The 20,516-nt window shown below is 37.8% G+C and overlaps 1 protein-coding gene across 3 annotated transcripts in view; it reads left to right on the plus strand.

Moving 5' to 3' along the window:
- The window catches only part of CHID1 (chitinase domain containing 1), a 117,665-nt gene that overhangs the window by 5,903 nt on the left and 91,246 nt on the right, over positions 1 to 20,516 (plus strand). For all 3 annotated transcript variants that reach the window (XM_063334113.1, XM_063334112.1, XM_063334111.1), the window contains 5 exons: positions 291 to 423; positions 1,464 to 1,508; positions 2,843 to 2,949; positions 4,434 to 4,495; positions 13,766 to 13,858. In XM_063334113.1, the coding sequence (XP_063190183.1) occupies positions 291 to 423; positions 1,464 to 1,508; positions 2,843 to 2,949; positions 4,434 to 4,495; positions 13,766 to 13,858 (440 nt within the window). The remainder of the gene's footprint in view (positions 1 to 290; positions 424 to 1,463; positions 1,509 to 2,842; positions 2,950 to 4,433; positions 4,496 to 13,765; positions 13,859 to 20,516) is intronic.

Consider the following 20,516-nt stretch of genomic DNA (forward strand, 5'->3'; position numbering starts at 1 on the left):
AGTGCAGAGTCTGTACATTCAAAACTGCGTTTGAATCTACAAGTAAATTCCTGTGGTTCAGGTGAATTTGCACAATTTGAAGATTGCCTTTCATGTAGCTATCAGAGTTTCCAGAGTACTTTCTTATTTAAATAAAAATAATGTCTCAGAAGGTTTCCTCATATTAACAAATGGGGGTCTAGCAAATGATTACATTTGTGTTAAAGAATTTATATTGGTCAGAAGTAAAGTGATCTGTGTATCTTGCTTTTCAGCCTCTCACTTTTTTTTTTTCTCCTTTCTTTTGCAAGTGGAACAGCCATGGCTACGACATTGCTAAAATATTTGGAAACAAATTTACGCTAATCTCGCCAGTCTGGCTACAAGTGAGAAGGAGAGGGAAGGAAAGGTTCCAGTTCACTGGGCTCCATGATGCTGATAAAGGTGGGGTTTTTTTTGGTTTTTTTGTTTTTTTTTTTCCTTTGAATATGCATTGCAAGTAAGATTAATGGTCTTGTTGATTACTGGTCTGGTAGCTTTGGCAATATATGCTTGTGGGTTTTGCTGGCTCTGCCTCATGGTGAAGTACTTTCATCCATTGCATTTTTTTGGGAGTTTTCTTCAGAGTGAACTTCTTTCCGTTCCCACCTGCTTCCACATGTGTACATAGTTTATCTGTCCAAAGAATAAGTAGAAAGACTGACTCTTCCAACAGGCTGTCTGCAAAGCCCCTCATAAAAAAAGGAAGGGACAGAGAATCTGTACAGGCATAGAGACCATCTGTCTTTGGTGTTTGCACTGTGCAGTAGTTTACCTGTTGTGGTTTTTCTCCCTCTGCAAAAACCTTTGGGTGAGTTTGTTTGGGGAGTGGAAGACAATTTAAGAGAATTTTTTCCTTCACTGTCAAGAAACTGTCAGCAAGTTCAGATTTCAGCTAGTATGTTCTCAAATAATAACTAAGTAGTTTATGGTTTTGAACTTGATTGAAACTTGTCTGTGGAATCTCATTTGAAACAGCTATGATTCTTGCCATGTTAGTGCCTGCAAACAAATTCATTCTAGTGTAGTGACTGCCAAGAGGAGTGGATGGGACACTTGAAAGTATCATCTTACTCCACCACCCCCCAAAAGAACCCCAACAAGTTCTTCCTAAGTGGTGCTTGGTTACTACAGAAGTGTGTTGCTCTGAGTAGGCAGTAAGATAGTTTTCATGAAGAGGCAGAACTGTAAGCTGCGGGGAGGGGTTGGGTAGGGACTATTGTAAGATTGTAGTAAATGCTAGTTACGCTGTGGTGGAGGTGAATAGCTTCAAATTCTGTGCATCAGAGGATGTTTTGTCTGTGTTGGTTATGAACTAGTAGTCTGTGGCAGGAAGACAGATAAAATGAAACTGCGTATGTTATTTGAAGAATGATTGAAAGTATGTTGTCGTCAACATCATTTATATTTTAATATTTGTTCTCTTACTTGGTACTGTTTGACAGGCTGGATGAACGATGTCAGAAAAACCTCCAAAAACATCAAAATAGGTGAGCCTCTGTTTTATGTTTGTTTTTCATCTTCTATAACTGCTACCCGAGCAAAAGATGGCTTTGTTCCAGGTGTATATGGGAGAAAGGGAGGTTACGTTGGCATAGTTGTATGAAGGAGGAAGTCTGAGAATTAAAATAAAAGCAGTTAACTATAGATAGCTAAATAACTGAAGTGTTGATTCTGTTGGTGCCCCACTGTTTTGTCTAAACCTGCTGTCTCTGAATAAATCCTGGTTCACAGGGCCCTCTCTGGAGGCGTACTTTGTATACAGCACTAAGTATAGAACACACCTGGGGGAGCAGTTTTCAGACTCAGTTCTCAGGGGTTCTGCTAGTTAAAACGGAAAAAAAAAATCAAAATCTGAGTCAGACTTTCCTGCATGATAGTAGAAAAGTCCTCCTTTGTCTCTTCTCCCCTTGAAGCTGGGAACTCAAGGGATGTGCCACAGTGTTTGTCTCTAGGGAAAATTGCAAACATTGCTATAGAGATAACACTGTGCTGGACTACTTAGATTTGTCTATAGCAAGAATTCTGTGGAACTGTGAAACCTTTCTTGATTTAGAAGGGAGCATGAAACATGAAATGCGGTAGAAAAATTGAATACTCAGTCAGATATTTTAAATTACTTCAGCTGCCAGATTATAAAGCCTTTGCAATCTCTCTAAACTCTTCTAAAATACTATTTTACGTCCTTGGTGGTTAGAAAGGTCTTAGACATAACTCTGTATGAGTTGCTGGCTTTTCCAGTGTGTGATTGTCAACTGTTCCAACAGCAGTTTTCCTGACTCTTGTCTGACTATTTTTTTAATGTTTTAAGTGTGTTGTTAGAAAAAGAAATTACGTTACCTCAAGTACCCATGTTTTCCAAAATAGGGTCTTGACATGAGAAGAAGAGTGGAGTAATATAGGGCTGTGTACAAAAGAGAAAATTAGACTTTGAGGTAAACTTTTCTATCTTGTTCTTGTGGTAGAAGATAAGCACAGCTTACAGAAAGATTACTGTTTCTTGTTGGTTTTCTTTTAAGACTCTACTTGTGGCTCTAAGTGATAGTTCAATTAAGATAGTTCAATCAAGTGAAGGTATCTTTTCTTAAAAGTTGCATCGGTGCTGACCTTTAACTAGAGATAAAATGAAGAAGAATGTTCTACAGTGTCAATTTATCTGTGATACTAAAGTTGGTCAGATAAAAAGAGTAATGATCTCAGCCATGCGATATGTTGTTTAGTGGCATCTCTGCTTGTATCTAGTGTATTCTGTTTCTGCAGAAATATTCCAGTGTAGATAATAAATTCTTAATTTTCAGTACTGATCGATGACTTTGCTTGATAGTGCCTCGAATTTTGTTTGATGGATGGACTTACCAGGACTTCGACAGTGTTTTTGGCAGTGAGGATGAAATAGAGGAACTTTCCAACAACATGGTTCTGCTAGCGAAGGTAAAAGGAGTTTTTGCTAATGCTTATAAAATAGTGTGAGATTATATTTGATTCCTTTTGTAATGGATATTTTCTCATTTCCAGTAGTTTTTTATTGTACAAAATAAAATTCTGCTCCAGAAAATAATGAGGCAGGATTCTTAAGAGCGTGTCCTAGTATGTGTCCAGTTCCTGTAAATATGAAGTATAGCAACACTTAAGTGCAGTTAACTACAAGTCTAAAGTGAGAATACATAAGTCTGATCAACATAGCCTTGTTAAGTTATTGTTGGCAGCTGCACTGGTGACTTCTGCCTGCTACAAAATGTGATTGATAAAACCTCTTCCAAACAGCTGACAGGCTGAATGTTACATAGGCAATGGTGGATACCTGATAAGCTTCTCATGGAGGTTGCCTGGTGAGCAGACTGCTTTCTTTTTGATTTCTATTATAAAAATAAATCTATTAGCATGGACTATACTGGTTAGTGGCATTTTTTGATAGGCAGAAAAAGGGTGATGAGTGCAACGAGTCCTTTTTCTGTGTTACCAGAGTACATTCAGGCTTAGCGTGCTAGAGCTCATGAGCCACTTTTAATACCAATACTCACTGGATATCTGTTACTGTACAGTTTTGCTCAGATCTGATAAACTACTTTTCTAAAAATGTTAAGAGGCTGGGTAGAGGAGAAGATGATTTCCCTTAAGGAATGGCTACAGTTTGCTAAGGTTTTCTGGGCAGCCCTTTAGCTAATGGCTTTAGAGCTTAGAGCATGTGTAGGACTAGACAAGTTGCCCCCAAAAGACATTCAGCTTCAGTGGTTTATTCATGACAGCCTGCTTAATTACTGTCAGAATAAGCTTTCTCACTTGCTACAAAATGTAAAGAAATCTTAATGTCCTCTAGAGGAAGATGGATGTAGAGGTAAACTGAATAGTTTCTTAAAATTTGTAACTGGTACATCAATTTTAGGTCTTCAGTAACAGTTGGCCTCTCAAGGAGAGGATACTCAAGTACAACAGTACCCTTAATCATGCTGAACATAAATTATCACTAGTGAGATTAATTGTGGGAGATGTTTGGAATCATGCCTATGCCAAGTTAGCATTTACATCTTTAGACTCTCATGAGTTTTTTCCCAATATACACGTAAATGTGTGTCGAATGATTTGCCTAACAACTGCCTTTCATTAATGGCTGAATTTTCCCAATCCAATACTAGTTTATCCTGTAAGAGTAGAAGTCATGGATAACTCCATGACTCACTATAAGATTTTCATCTTTTGCATGTTTGTTAAATAATTTGGGCTTCTCATTGACTTCTTCATGAAATGCTAAGTTAAAGACTAAGCTGGTAAAAGAATACAAAGCATGTTCAATCTGTAATAGTACAAGTAAAACTTGAGTAATTGTGTGCTTTGATACTGTACTATCATCTGTGATAGAAACCTAATGAAGAAGCATGGTGATTAACTGTATATTGTCGTCAATTCCCTTTGTTTAGAATGAAAATTTCGATGGTTTTGTAATTGAAGTTTGGAGTCAGCTGGGAAATCAAAAGCAAACGTGAGTATAAGTCTCTAGAATGCAATTCCTAAAAATCGGCTCCTTCAAAGCATCTTTTTAATTTGCCCATGTTGATTAGAATTTGTCATTATAAGTAAATGCACTTTCTAGGACAATGGAAGATTATTTGACTCATCGTAGAATGAAGTAGAATGAGCTCTCTATGAGTTCTCTTTGAGAACTCTACATGAGCTCAGATTACATAATAATCTTCATAATGGACCTAGCAGACCACGTTAGCCTTTCACACATGAGTTCTGCAAGATGTTACCTTGTACAATACAAGGGTGAAGAGAGTACCTCAATTGCATGCTTACTCAGCTATTGTCCCTGGCCTTTATTTTAACATTGATTGGTTTGGGTTACTGGGTGAAACTTGGAATCATGGGATGCTTTCAAGACTACCACATATGAGTCGATTAGGAAACTTTCCAAACCTATTAGACATCTTTTAGACATACTGAAACTAAAACCAAAATCCCCAACCTGAAGCAAATCTAGGGAGAAACTGCCTTCCAGTTCTTGCAAGCACAGTATGTTTTAAACTTTGGAGTAGTTGATCTATCTTTTGGTAGCTCCACTATGAAGTTTGAGTGAGTCGGAATTTATTGTAGCTGCTAAGACTAAAGGGCTTATCCATATTAAGCTGTTTCCTGACATGTTCTAATCCATTTTCGTTGAGTAAAAGCCCCTTGGCTGTCTTAACATCTTGGACAAAGTCAAGGTAAGGCAAGTTTCAAACTGCTGCTTCGGGAGGAAAAGATGGAACAGAAGGTGTAGTGAAATGAATGATTCAGTGCAGCAATCTGAAGATTTTGTGTTAGTTCCCTCAGAAAATTCAGGCATCCATTTCCTAAAGCACAATATTCCTACCATCTCTCTATTGCCTAAAATGTCTGAGGGAAAAATAGCTTAAAAGAAAGCCCCACAGAATGAACACTTCATTATGGAAGACTTTCAAAAATGGTTACTTCAGGTTATTCTGTTTAGGGCAAATGTTATTGACTGGTGGCATATAATAGTTACTTCTAGAACTGAGTGTGCTCTTAATGGAGTCCTATATTTTCCCTTTAAAATCAACAGTTGGGAACAAAGAATTCAAACTGCAGAATACTTGTAGCCTTGTCAGGGGCTCCACCATTTTTACTGGAATAAATAATCCTTATGATAGATGTTCTTCTGCATAATTAGGTAATTTGCCAGATTGTTCCTAAGATTCGATCTCTATACTGAGCTCTGAACCTATTGCAATATCTTAATAAGACAGCCGACAAGGTGATATAAAAAATTAGTAACTGACAGCCAGAACTTGGATGTGGTGATCAGTTTATCTGCTGTGCTTACTGTATTTCAGTAAAATTGATGCTTTTTCTCTTAGTTAACTTACACAAATGTAAGGCAGACTGTATTACTGTAATTTTAAGGCTCACTGAAGACCAGTTTAAGCACAGTAGCATCAAAGTGCTGTATTGCACATGATGCACGTGAACAAAACATACTTTTCTATTAGCTCCAAGGTGAGTTTACTTGTGGCATGGTAAAAATGTTATGCTTTGCCAGGAGTGACGCTGGTTCAAAACAGCATTGCTTGTCCTGTCTTGTGTGATAAGATCTATTTGTGCTGGAGGAGGTACTGCTGTGTAGTTGCTCTAGCCTTCAGTATCTGAGTGTTATTTAGGTGAAGTAATAGAAGCACCACTTAAACATTCACTGTCTGTCTGTTATTGATAGACAGGAGTGGGAAGTATTTTCCATAACTTCAGAGAAGGAAAAGGTTATTCTCATTGAGTAGAAAGGTAACTGCCTCCCTTGCTCTGAGTCAGTAGTGTTTGATCATATGTGGCCACCTGTGAACAAGACTTCAGGATTATCCTAACTGAAAATGTGAATGATGTTTGGCAGAAAAACATGAATAGAAACAGAAGTTATGTACTGTACGTTTTCCTCCTCTTCAAGACCAGTTTTGATTTAAGAGCTTCATTGTAAACTCATCTGTGTGGTTTTTTTCCCCTCCTTTTATTGTCACTCCCCTAGAAATGGTTAGGATGGTTAAGTTGCAAAATGTCTCATGTTGCGCTTTCAGAATAAGGCTAATCTAGGCAGCAAGCTGAAGCTAGGCTTGTGTGTAATAACAGTTGTTTTGTGAAAGTTGGAGAAGTGCATCATTACATTAAAATTTTGTCTCATGATGCTTGTAAGTTATGCAACCAGTGTCTTCATTTTGAGATTACGTCAGTTTGTCTATCACTTGCTCTAAAACTGGATGGCTTCAGTATCCAGTGCCCCAGGGGTTTTCCCTATCAATGCTTTTTGGAGTGAACAGATGCTTTGAACAGACCTCAAGGGGCAGAATTGAGTGAACTTAGCACCTTGGCAAGCCTGTATTTTTATTGCACATTGAGTGCTGTTACTTTGGGATCTCTTAATTTCCTTTGGAATAGCAGAGCAGTTATTCGTGGTAGATGGGTAAGCGTGGATGGTCTTTTGCTTCGCTTGTCCCTGCCAGAAAATTGGAGCAGCCCATGACCTCTTTAGCCCACAGAGTGGCAGTATTGTAACATGATTCATCACTGATCTTCCTTGTCAGGTTATGTCTCGAAAGTGACAAACATCAGTAGTAAAGCATGTTCTTAGCCTTGGAAGGGTGGGGGTCAGTTGACAGGTAGTTGTCAACACAGAGATGATTCTTAACCCTTTGGAGATGTGAAGCATTCATAGAAAAGCAATTGTGTATGCTCCATATAAAGCGTCTGTATGAAGTGTTAGTACATAGTGTAGGTTTTCCTGATTCAGATCCTTGAAGGTCAAACACCTGAAAGTAGCTTAACCTACTTCTAGGTAAAGGAACAAAAGATCATAATGATGCTCACAGTCTGCCTTCAAATTATTTTCAGAGCTGTCTGACAGTACAAGGAGACCTGCCTAGCTAATATATTTTATTCCTATTATTTAGCGTGAACATGTTTTCGTTTAAAAAGAAAATAAAAACCAGGGTTTTTTTCTGAAATGCAAGGAATAGTCTCACATAAGCAGTTAGCAACATGTTATTGAGATGCCACCCGGGTGCATAAAAATATCTGGGGATATGCTGCAGCTGTCAGCTTGCCTTATGAAATGACAGAGCGGTGGTGTGGATCTAAGTGAAAAGTATTTCACTTAGAATCATTATGGGTTTCATTTTTCAAAACCTGAAGTAAGTGGATAGCTAGCTATTAAATTAATAAATGATAAAATGGCACTCAATTATTCTAGTGCATCCTTTCATGTATCTGTGTTGAGGGGAAAGCTGTGGAAGTTATTCCTGTTATTTTTTTAATAGTGTTATGGAAAAGACCCATGATCTCACCCAGTGCACTGCCTCAGTGGTGCAGGAACACTTAGTATAGCACAAGTTTCTTTATCCGACTTAAAATGGTCAAAGAATGAGATTTGCTTATGAAACGTTTGTGCTTGATATGCCCACTCTCATAAGAGATACTTTTTAGCAGGGTGCCCCAATATTTCTTGAGGCAGGTGAATCTGCAAAAGAATCTGAAAACTTCCAAATTAGTGTCCTAACTCACTAATAAATTGGGTTTTGTTTTAAGCACTACATATATCAGGAAGCTGGATTAATTGCAGCTGACGCTCTCTTCTTGGTAGACCTCAGCTGAGCAAGTGTGCCCATGAGATTTTTTTTTTTTTTTTTTCAATAGCTGAACATGAATTTTGTTTGGATTAGAGAGGCATGATGACATCTTCATAACACAGGCTCTCCCCATTGTCTTGATGTTGGGCCTTGAAACACTGAACTGTCTAAAGACCTTTTGACAATTACATTTTGTATGGAGATACTTATAACAGGGTAACACTGTTAGCTCTGTGCAAAGCTTCTGTAACCCATAAATCCTGTCACTGGCTTCTTTAAGAACCTGTGATCACTGAGTATTTTTAAAATGAGGCAAGTTTAGACACTTCTCTGTCAGGCCTATGCATCCTTTTAGAAAATCATGTCTTTTTGGGTACTCACTTCAACATTAGAAATGAATGAAAAGTCTTCCTGCAAGGCCTGAGGAGTTACCTAAAGAGACCCTTCAGTTTCCTGTTTATCCTAGCTGGCATTACAGATGAAGTGAAATGCTGCTAAGATGTTATGTTGCTGGCATCCACTAAGACATGAAATTCTGTGGTTTCAGGCTCACCCAGTTTTACGTCATCTTAAGCAGAACTAGAGTAATCTGGTTTTGTTTGTGTTCAAGAACAAAAAAAAATTTCTAATCATTCTGGTTTGGGGTTTGAATTGCTCTGTAATGCTCAGTAGACTGAAGTTTTAAATTATATTATTATCTTAAATTATATCAATCCTTTGTGCTGCTTTCTCTTGCATATTCATTTAAATGTTGATTTTATCAACAGTCTAAGTTTTATATAAGAGAATTATGTGCGTAAATACAGTAGCCTGGTTTCATGTTAGATATTCTAAGCAGCCTGGTCTCTGGCTGTTCATGTAGGGTCCTAGATGCCTTGAGTCTTACACAGCAATCCTGTGTGCATGCGTTGTATACCTTTGGATATATAAAGTGGCATTAGGTTCTTATATTTAGATGCCAAAATACCACCTGCTCTATCTGAAGAGCCTGAATTGTCTTGGTATGTGGTTGTGGACCTAAGTTTTAGGCGGTTTATAATGACCAGTTCAGGCTCCTGTAGACCTCTAATACAGTACCCTCTATAGTACTGGTACGTAATTCGTTCCTATGATTTCTGGGAATAGAATTACGGATATACAGATGTCAGTGAGGTCAAATTTAATGTGAGGTGAAAGACTGCACCTAAGTGATGCTGTCTCCTCTCGTGCTGGCAATCATTGCACAGTGAAAAAGTATTCCGTTTCCCATCTTTTATTCTAAAACATAGTAAATTAGGCTCCTAACAAAAATCTAAATCAACCAAGGTTTCCTATGCAGATGAAACCTCAATCCTAATGTGTTTTGCTGCTTCTTTATAGTTTAAACCTGCTTCTTAATTAAATAACTGTCTTTGAGGTAAAACTTTATTGACTAATTTTGCAATAAAATATTCCAAATTATTAATCCTGTGGCATTTAAGCTTAGAAATGTACATGGCAGAAATATTGAGATAACTGAGCAAGCAAGCAAAAGTTCTCCTGCTTATTTAGTTAATAGCTAGACAGGATGGTGTCTCTCTTTTTAATCTCACTTGTGGGTTTATTGAGTGTTTTTTTTCTCTGGAGACCTGGGTCACGTTGTGAAAAAGACATGAACGTACCCATCAGAATCTCACAGCGTACATAAAAGTGCACATTTTACTCTGATCAGTCTGGCATTAGCTGACAGATGGCACTGCCATCACATAGAATCGATCTGAAAAACGCGGTGTTTTTTTGGTTGGTTTTATTTTTTGTCATCACATGCTGCAGGCACTTGGTATCATGCAGAAGATGACCTTCAGGCATCTTATTAATGTTGGTGGGAGTATAGGAGCAAAAGTCTTTTCTGGCAGTTCTATCCTTCATGTTAGTCCCTGAAAAATTAATCTATTAATCAAAGATTTGCCATAATTCACTCCAGCTTCTTGGTATTAACTAGGCAATGAAATGGCACAAAAGGGCAATTTCTTCTTGAAGCAGACAGCTTTATTCTGTCCAATTTTCTCGACAAAGCATAAATTTTAGGGAGTACTGAATACCAACTTGTGCAGAAAAGTGGCTGAAGTTGGAAAGTTGCAGAGTTATGAAGGGTCATGTAACTGAAGGGAAGGCTGTAACTGCCTTATGTGTCTTCTGCAAGGCTTTTCAAATACACCTGCAGCCCACTCTTGTGCACTGAAGTAAACTGTAGTACAAGGTGTCCCAAACACAATAGACCAGCAATGCCAGAAAAAAGGACTTCTGAAAAAATAAGATTCCCTCAAACTTTAGGTGATGAAGATTTGAAGGTCTGCATACTTTATAGGGAACAAGATACTTTGAAATCATGAACACTTGGAAAATTCACCTACCAAATAGTAGCAATAACAGAAGGCATGAAATAGTAGGAATGAAGTAGACCTTAATTAGCTCAAGATAGAGTCTTACAGCTGCCAATGTTTTAGTAGCTACTCTGAAGTTAAATTTGACAATGGTGAAGTCTCTGGTAAATATTTAATGAAACCTTTTCAGGAAGACTGATTCTATTCCTACTTTCCTGCACCTCATTATAATGTTTAAAATGTCAGTAGCTTTTCTTTCAAAATTACCATTGGTAATATGGGAGAATATTGTGTTTAAAACGCTGGAAAGCACTGTAGCGACACAGTAAAGTTTTAATTTATAGCACACAATAAATGAACATTCTGCTATTGCTGTTTGGGGGAGAGGGGGAGAGTGTACATTTGATTTACATAATCTTTCTTGGCTGAAAAATGGAAGGGAACCTAAATTAAGTCTTTAACCATTAATCCTGTCTGATTTGCTAAAAATTTTTCAGGGCCCAGAGACCTGGTTTGACAGGTTAGTGAGCGATGTTAATCTGGGTTTCTTGAGTAAGAATATGCAATTGTCCAGCTACCCCTTTTCTTTCTGTTCTCCTTGAAGTTGAAGCTAATTATTTTTTTGGCCAGAGCTATACTGCAAAGATTTGGTGGTGGGAGAAGTGGCTGTTTTGATGGAGTCTGGTTTTAGTTCGAGTCCTGTCTGCTACCTACAAAATAAAACCAGCAATCCAAACTGCACTCCTGCCCCTTTATCAGGCCACAAATCTCTGTCCTTCATTTACAGTTGTAGGTTGTGGTTCTGTGCTGTGTGCCTCTCTAGTTTTAAAATACGACTGCTTTTGTGTAGTCACTGTTTTTGTGGGTGTGTCACTGCTTCGTGGATACATTTTTTTCCTCTGCTGGCTGACCACCAGTGTCTGACATTGCCAAGAAAGCGGGAAACCTTGAATTTAATATTCACTTGATTTATTATTTTTTCTCTGCATCTTGTTCAAAATAATTCCAATTGTTTTTCTTCTTATGCTTCAAAGCATTGCTATCTGGATAGCAAAATTTTAGGAGCTGAGGCAGATATGTGAAGATGCAGAGTGGGAGCGAGGGTGTTAGCCTTGTTTCTAAATGAAAAAGATGTTATCTTGCTTTGCACCTATGTTAGGTTCTTTTGTCCTATTCGGCCTCTCCTTCTGTCTCCTCACCTTATAAATAATTAAATTTAAAGTCAGCAAATGTTTTGCGTGGTGTAGAGGTCTCTCTACAGGTTCCTCAAGTTCCTACAGGTAGCAAAGGCAGGCTGTCAGAGAAGAGAGATCCCTGCTGATGAACAGTGTAGAATAATCTCAGTGCCAGAGGAATTGATTCTTTGGTCAAATTTGTCTTATATGCAGGGTCTCTGACATCTAATAAAGGGTGCACTCACACTGCAGTTTGGACATAATTAATTATAAAGGTCACTTAGCCGTGAGAAAGAAGAATCATTGGGAAAGAAGGCTTAGCTCGTTTTAATACTGATTATAGTTTTTGATAAGATTATGTCGTGTGGGAGCTGTGATGTCTATGTTGGAATCAATAAATGTCTGTTTAGTTTAGTGTTGTAATTTTTTAATGCGTTCCTATGGAAAAGGATTCTTTTTTGCTATAATTGATTTGTCTGAATCATGCCACTCTTAACATGGAATGCATATGATAAGGAAATGGGAGGGAAAGATGTTACTTTCCCAGAGCAAGAATGGTAGAAACACATGCTGCAGATAGACCAAAAGCTGATTCCTGTAATCTTTTGTCTCCCCCCAAAAGAGAAATAGAGGTGGCAGTGTGACAGTTCATTGTCAAGAGCTGTTCAGCACAGCCAGCTCTCAAATTGTAAGCACAAAATACTGATGGTATTGGGAAAGTGATAAAACTTGCTTTGTTTGTTTGCCAGGATTTTGAGAGTAATGGCTTTTGTAGCGTCCTTAAGAAGTTTTCATCAAACATCAAACCATTTCAAGGAAAATTAAAATTCTTGGTTACCTTTGGATAGTCTCTACGTTGTCAAAGTCAAGCATCATTACTGAGATGGATAACTATGTTGGAAGATCAATGATTTCAGAAAAATATCTCTAGGATAATACTGCCTTGAAAGGCACAACAGTACCAAAATTTGTTTATGAGAGTTCAGGTCTAATTCATTTTAAGTGGAGCAAACAACTTGGGTGATTGCTTATGTATATCCTGACGTTCATGCTTTTAGCACTTAAAGCCTACTGGAATGGGTTGCGAAGTTGCTTTCTGCTCGGTTCAGGTTTAAGCATAGTTCTGAACAGATCTAAAATTCTGTGCTAGTATCACGTCTGACTCCCTTTGTGGATCCACCCTGCCAGTGGATAAATATCAAAGTTGACTTTGTTCTGAAAAAGCAAATGACTTACGGAAGGCACACAGAAGGGCCATATTTATAGTGCAAATTGAAGGTAATATTGGACTCCTCTTAAGATAACAATAGCCATTAAACTTTTTTGTTTCTGCAGTCTGTCTCTGAAGGATTTTCTGTTAATATCACCCTTCAAATCAGGAAGACTAAAAACAGTTTAAGTGAGAATTTTTGAGTTTATTTTCCTATTGAAATGTTTAGAATATGGATATGAAAATCAGCTTTTGTGAAAGACTTTAAATGATGCATATGGAAGGTGATACTTCAAATATGACATTGTCAAACATTTATTTTGTAGTTATACAGTAATATATTGAAACAAAAGGATTATTTATACAGAAAAAAGCATCAGAAATGCTTCTAAATACAGCTTCAGAAATATCCTTTGAAGATTGCATGTCTTGCTGTGAAAGCATCTTTACAAATTCTTAGACCTCATGTGTAGTAATAGAGTGACAACTTGAATCTATTCAATAGCAGCTTGTTTCAGAACTGTTACTGATTCTTCTATTGATTTAATTCTTTTTACTGAATATGACCTCAAGAGGTTACTTGCTCTGATAAGGTATGTTGGTTTTACATGCTAACAGTGCATAATTAGATTAAAATAAAACTCAGAAACATTTTAGCCCCAAGGTGATCACCCGTTCCAGTAGAACTAAGACTGTCTCCAGCAGTTCAAAGTTCTTAGTCCTGGAAGAGGGTAAACCTCTAATCAATCTTCCTAATGTTTTTTTTCTGGTATGATCATTCACTACAAAATGTGTTTGGCTCTCTTGCCAGCTGCATGTTTTCAATTATTTCTATAGTTACTTGTTAACTTGCTATTGCCAATATGTAGTGCCGGTTTTACTGCCTTTCCCTCTAACAATATATTTATATTTCAGGGAGTTGATTCACTTGCTCACTCACCTTTCTGAAGCTCTGCATGAAGCACAACTTAAACTCGTACTGGTCATCCCTCCTGCAGTTGCAGCAGGGTGAGTATTCCTATTTAGGTGGCAGGTTCCAGATGAGATACTTTCTTGTCTGATACACAATAAATTCAAAGCTTTGTGTATAGCTATGCAGCCTAAATGAATAAGAAATTATTCGAGTTTGATTGGTAGTCATGTCTTCATGCATGTTGCACTGAATAGTCTTAGTAACTATGTGCGTTCATATATATCTCATAACTTTTGATGTTGAAGTAACTTGCAAAGGGACCTTCTATTGTGGTGTTAACCCAAAATGTCTGGTAAGAACTTCCAGGAACAGTTGTGGAGTTTAATGACTTGTTGCCAAGGATTGAAAAGGATGTCATAAAGGTAGCATATAAAAGAACTTCTGAGCCTCCGGGCACAATTTCAGCTATGACAGATAGTAGTTATTCTTTAAGTAAGAAAAACAGAGCTACAGGAAGGAATTATATCTGTAATAGGGCTGTGGGGTTTTAAAATTATTTATTTTGACTTTGTAGTTTGTATGTACAGAAAATACATTTCATAAGAGGATAATATTTAGAATTGTTAATGATTCTGTTTATTTGTGCAATGATTTGAATCTGATGGATATAACCATTTGTATGCTCTTCTGGCTCGACAGCAGTAAGCAGTTCTTATCTTTCACTGTTTATAGCAGAGAGAGATTTACTTCCTAAGATTGTATTTATTGAAAAAACAAAACCCATTTGGAAAATGAGAATGTAATTTCATTATATGTGGAAGGAATTTGAATCCTCTTGAAGTTTTTACACTTTTAGGAAAAGATTCTACATTGTCTCCAAGTGATCTGTAGTAAAACTGAAAAATCACGGTTTTACAGTATCTCTAGTCTTTATCTGGGAAGAAAGTGGTACTCCAGTATTTTGGTATTTCAGGGAGATTGTATCTGGTCCTTCATGGTTTTGTGTGATCAATCAGTGAGTATATCCATGTGAGAGTGAGCAGATAGAACTGAAGACAAGGGTGGAAGGTGATTTAGAATACCAGCAGAGTGATGTGACTTCATTATTGTGATTTCAAATTGAAATGTGGGCTATGCCAGTGCTATGCAGCTTTATTAGCAAGAGTTTTGCCAGTATCCATCTGCCAATTAAGTAACATTTGTTCATATTTGGATGCCCTTCCAGGTCAAAAGATGCATGGTATTCTTGAATCATGAGCATAGCTATCTGTTGTGCTACCTTGTGGAAGAGTGTTTATGGTATACAATAGTGCTACAAGGATATACAAGGAATATGTCATGCCTTTCAGAGACTTGTGATAGTAAAGGTTGTCTTACCCTAAGAACTACCAGGTTCTGAATCTCTGTATTCCACTTTCCCCTTTCCTTGCTTCTCAAAGGTAATCACAGAATGGTAAGGGTTGGAAGGGACCTTCGGAGATCATCTAGTCCAACCCCCCTGCCAGAGCAGGGTCACCTAGAGCAGGTTGCACAGGAACACGTCCAGGTGTTGGTCAACTTGTCCACCAGGACTCCAAGTAACTCTCTGTAAAGCTGCTTTCCAGTAGGTCAGCCCCTAACCTGTACTGGTGCATGGGGTTATTCCTCCCTAGGTGCAGGACCCTACACTTGCCCTGTTAACGCTGTGGATAGGCAAAATGTTAAAGCTATGTGTATGTCATCGGCGATGGCCTTTTACTGTCAGAGTGAGAAGCTCCAAATCCCTATTAGTTGTTTTTAAGAGGTTTGGTGTGGGCTCTTGCCATATGGAACTGCAGAATAATGAAACATAACCTGTTGTAGAGGATTACATGCAAGAAACTGTTGTCATAAAGTAATTGAGTATGTTGCAGCATGTTCTGCTAACTGCAGAATAGGTGACCTATGGGGGACACATGCAAATCCTATGTTATGCTTGTTCCTTATCTCTGAATTTTATCAGGACGTACCTCCTCCTGGTTATGCAGATGTGTTTGGCTTACTGGTCTTGACTTGCTGATCATGATAACTGGGGAAGACTTATAATATTTGCATAGTCAGCAATGCAAGATTATTTTTTTCCAGGTTTCCTTTTTCCTTCAATCTGTTCAGCAACCTTATGCCTGCACGTGAAAATTCAGTAATGTAAGTCACTCTTAAATAGAGAGCCATTATTAGGTATTTTTCAGATGAGTTAGTAGGCACCTGAAGAAAAATATTACAATGTCTTATTTTTCTCACCTTGGGCTATATAATAGTATGGACAGGCTCACAGCCACTATGGTTTATGACAGTTTAACAGCACAGTTTCAGGATGGTGTTGTACAACCTCCTAAATTTCTTGTAGGCTGTCACAATCTTTCAGTGTACGTTCACTTTCAAGGTGCCAAAAAGGCTGAGAAAATGGAATGCCTGAACAGGCTTGTAAATGTCTCTTCTGCGTCTGGACTTTTCTCTGCAATGGTCTCAAGTTTTTGCTGAGTTTTGTGAGGAGGTCCAGTAGCACCAGGGAGAAACAAAGCATTTCTGCCTAGAGGTATCTTAAGCTTAAATGCTGCCTGCTGAAAAGATTCAGGGACCCTGTAGTAGGTGACTAAAAAGTTGTCTATGTGCTGAGGTCAGTTAGCATCTGTACTGCAACTGTGACGCCACCTCTTCTGTAGGTTAGTGATGGAACTCGGTACAAACCAATTCCTGAATATAGGATATGTACATTCTACCATTTTAAGATTGTAAGCCCAGATTAATATCTATCTGTGATTTTGTTCTTCAATAGCTGAAGCAATCTGATTGCAGTTTGTTTTCTGTAAAGCTATGTTCTTCAGGATGGTTTTTGTTGCTTTATATTGTGCAGCAGAGGAAAATATAGCTGTTTCATATCCTTAAAATGAAGTAGCTAGTTTAATGCAAAAATCCCTTTGCTTCTGTGTGTGGCTGGCCACTAAATTTTGATAGGCAGAGAGGGAGAAGCAATGTGTTGAAGACAAGGACAAAAGCAAACAAAATAAATTTCATGTAAATTGGTAAAGTAGACAGTTCTGTAAAATAATACCTTTGTAAAGCCCTTTTCATTAGGGACTGAAGGGCTCTGACAGCCTACCTGCATTTTGAGGAGATTCCTTCCTGTTACTCAAGCCCCTGTGTTTCTACCTCAGTTCTGGTGGCTTTTTGCATCATGTTTTAGTTTCTGGTGCATTATGGCCTTAAGAAAGTAGATCCAAGTCTCAGGACAACACTAGACTTAATGCTGCTGTTTCTTTTTTGCTAGACATGGTGTGGCTTGTTCCCTTTTCTTCTTTGTGCTCTGTGTTTTCCATGGTCTTCCCATGTCAGAATACACACAGTTTTGCGTGCTGCTACACTCCAGATCTTGGAATGCTCAAAATGGAATACACTATATAAAGAGGCTCAAGAATTTATTTTTCATCCACTTAATGTTTTAATGGTCTGACAGCCCAAATTATCTACTTGATACAGAAAAGCCTTATTAACATTACAGCTACAATTGTTATGCAGAGGCTTCCTTTCTGTATGTGGTATTCTTGAGTTCGAGGCAGTAGTCACTTGACCACCACAGAATTATTTGAAAGAAAATTCAGGCCATAAGATACAGAGGATTTTAAAAAGGAAGAAGCTTTTAATCAGCCCTGTTTCTCAGTATGAGGCATCGCATGTGTTGTAGGGGAGGTATGTTGTTCCTTACTGTCATGGATGTCTTTGCATGGCTGTTGAGAGCCACTTTTGTGTCTGGTAATATTTGATTCTTAGGAAGCCAGCTTTCTTTGTTAAGACAAGGTTGAGAGTCATTCAGATTTGCTTCAGAGTATAAATGCTTAGGAACTTCTTCTGATGCATGGATGGCTTTGCTGGTAAAACTTCCTACTATAGAGAAGGTTTCAGGAACTGAACTACGCTGTTGTCCTCTTACATGATTTCCAGTAAGCCAAAGTGTTATATGCCTTATTGTATTAACTCATTGCACCAAAGACCAATAACTGCAGTATTTCTTTAAAAATAAAGACATGGAAACTAAGTCCTTAAATATCTATTTCTGGATCATGAGATAACCTTTGCAACATTCACAGACCATTAATACTCTCATTTCTTGCAGATTTCTCTGGAAAATTGTGGGCTGTTATGCCTTTGTGTCATATGGATGTTCAGTGGTGATATCAAATACCTTGGGATTCTTCTGCTTTGGTTGTCAAAAATAATAAGAAATTACTATGTCTTCTCTTCTGTCTGTCACTTACTCCAATCTTTCATGCTGCCCTCTTGTGATCTACATTTCATCACAATTGATAGCTCCTTTTTAAAGTAATTTTCTGTTGCTATTAATTGTAGTCTAGTACAGATAAAGCAAAGGAGAACACTTTAAAACATTTTTCTAAAATGCTTTATCAGTCAGTTCGTCACACAGATGCTTTTTAAAATGCTAATGCATGCTCTGGTAGAATTTAAGAAATTGCTGTGAACAGTGTTCACATTAAAGTGCATTTGCTCCTTTTGGTGGTAGGGAGAAAGTGGAGAGCAGTACAAACCTTAAGATTCCTGTTCATCGTGATGCCTATTGACATTACCGGATTCAGTCTCATAGCCAGAGGGACTTAAATCTGTTTTGTTTATGTACAGTCATAGGGGGCTCTACAGTCTGGTTTTTCTAAATCCTGAAACAAGAGTTGAAGCCACTATAAGTCCTCTGGATTGTTAAAAACATTTTGCCTTGACCAGAATTTGCTTTGTTATGGTTAACTGTATCTTTCAGGACTATTTGCAGTCAAACACCACACTGAGGTTTGGATTTGGACCTTGTGTTGTCTTTGCCCCTCCTGCTGCTCTTCTGCATATTGACAGGGTAGTGGGTTCATAGTTCCAAAACCTTTCTGAACCGGGATTTTGAGATGCCCTATTAGAGCTGGGAAGAGCTGTCTATCTGAAGTGCAATTTTTAACCTGAAATATGTATTACATGCGTGTCCCTATATGGCCTTATCTGTAGAGGAGTAGTGAAGTATTCCTGTTCTCTAGCTGTGGGAAATAGTACCCATAGCTTATATGAAAGAATATGAAAGTCTCATTCCTCTAAACCAATTATTTTGTTTCTTTTTTGTATTCCTAAAGTTTCTGGGATTTATTCATAAACCTATATTGCCCAGGAGAATGCATTAGTCACATTCTTTTCAATTGATACTGTTATATAAGCCACCTGTCTGTCTTCCTATTGAGTTAATTAGAAAAAACACTTTAACTTCCTGAGTAAATAGGCAGCTGAAACTGTGTTCATCAGTTATAGAAACATCCTAAAACGTTCACAATGTCCATGCATGCTTTAAAGAGTAGAAGTACGTTGGATTTAATGATATCAATAAGCAGAATCCTGAAATATTCATTCGCACTGCTTGACTTCTTAGATAGTAGCTGTACTTGAAAATTTTTGATTTATAGGATAACAAGGCTTCAACTGAAAAGTGCTTCCCGTTGTGTATAAAATATCTCGTGTTATCAAATTCTTTGTGTCTTGAAACTCACTTTGGGTTTCAAATCTTACACACGGTTGAAAGTGTGTTTTAATGCATCTTATAGTCTTTATTTGTTGAAATCACTGTAGACTGTTAATCAAAAACACAGCAAAAGGCATGGAAATAAGTATCATCAAGAATCAAATAATATTTTAGAGTTCAGCAGCTGGCAAAAGACTGATAAAGGAGACATGAGCTGTGTGTGGAATACCCTAACCAGCTGGGATGCTAGGAGTTGAAACATTGTTCCTTTTGTGCTCTACCCTGATTAAAATTTAAAGAGAGAGTATAGTTAAATGTAAGCAGTTTATTTAGGAATTTGTAATTTAGACTCCTTTGATACGCATTAAGATCAAAGCAGTCTGGCAGCAAATGCTATCTGAAAGGAGACACTTCTAAGAGCTAAAAATACTGGTTTGCTCAGGGACAAACAAGCTGGAAAATGCAGCATTGCACATGAGATCGAGTGCATGATGCAGGAAAGAAACATATTGGGTTATCTCTTTAACTTCTCAAATTCAGCTTTTGCAAACAAAGACTATGTGAGACTGATCCTCCATCTGAATCTTGCTTTCATAACTAAAGGATCTCGTGAAGCCTTTGGATTTTGGTTTGGTTGTGAAGTGTGCTGGGCTAAAAGAAAACTTCACTTGAAGAAATATATATATATGTATTTTAAATCCAGACATTTTATATATTCCTTTACAGCATTTTCTTATATATCTGTCTACAGCATTGCCCAGAGACGGTTGCACTGGTATAATCAAGGTGTGGGAATGTGTGCAGGGGCTGATCAGGAGACAGGAATCTCTCTAGCAAGCTTTGCTGTCACAGAAAATGCATGTAGAGCTACCGTTGTGGCAAACACAGGTTGAGATAGTTAGTATTTCCATCCACCTGATGTCCAGGAATTGCATGATTTTCCTCCAAACATAAGTGATTTGCAAGAGAGAGGAACAGCAGGAACCAAAGCTATGCTCTAAAAAGTGTATGTGTTATATGTGTTATACTGTGACTATCCTTTGGGATGGGAGACTTGTGGTTGCGTATGTTTGAAGAGAGGTGCTAGGATTGCTGCGTTATGTAAATGGTTGCTAGAGCAGATGGTTTGCTGAAGACTTCCAGCCTGTCTTTCAACAGATTGTCTCAAAATGTTAAGAGTGTTACTGCTTTTAACATGCATGGATATGGATGCATGTATAAACTCTATGAGTACC

This window comes from Chroicocephalus ridibundus, chromosome 4, assembly GCF_963924245.1.
Source record: "Chroicocephalus ridibundus chromosome 4, bChrRid1.1, whole genome shotgun sequence".
Lineage (NCBI taxonomy): Eukaryota > Metazoa > Chordata > Aves > Charadriiformes > Laridae > Chroicocephalus > Chroicocephalus ridibundus.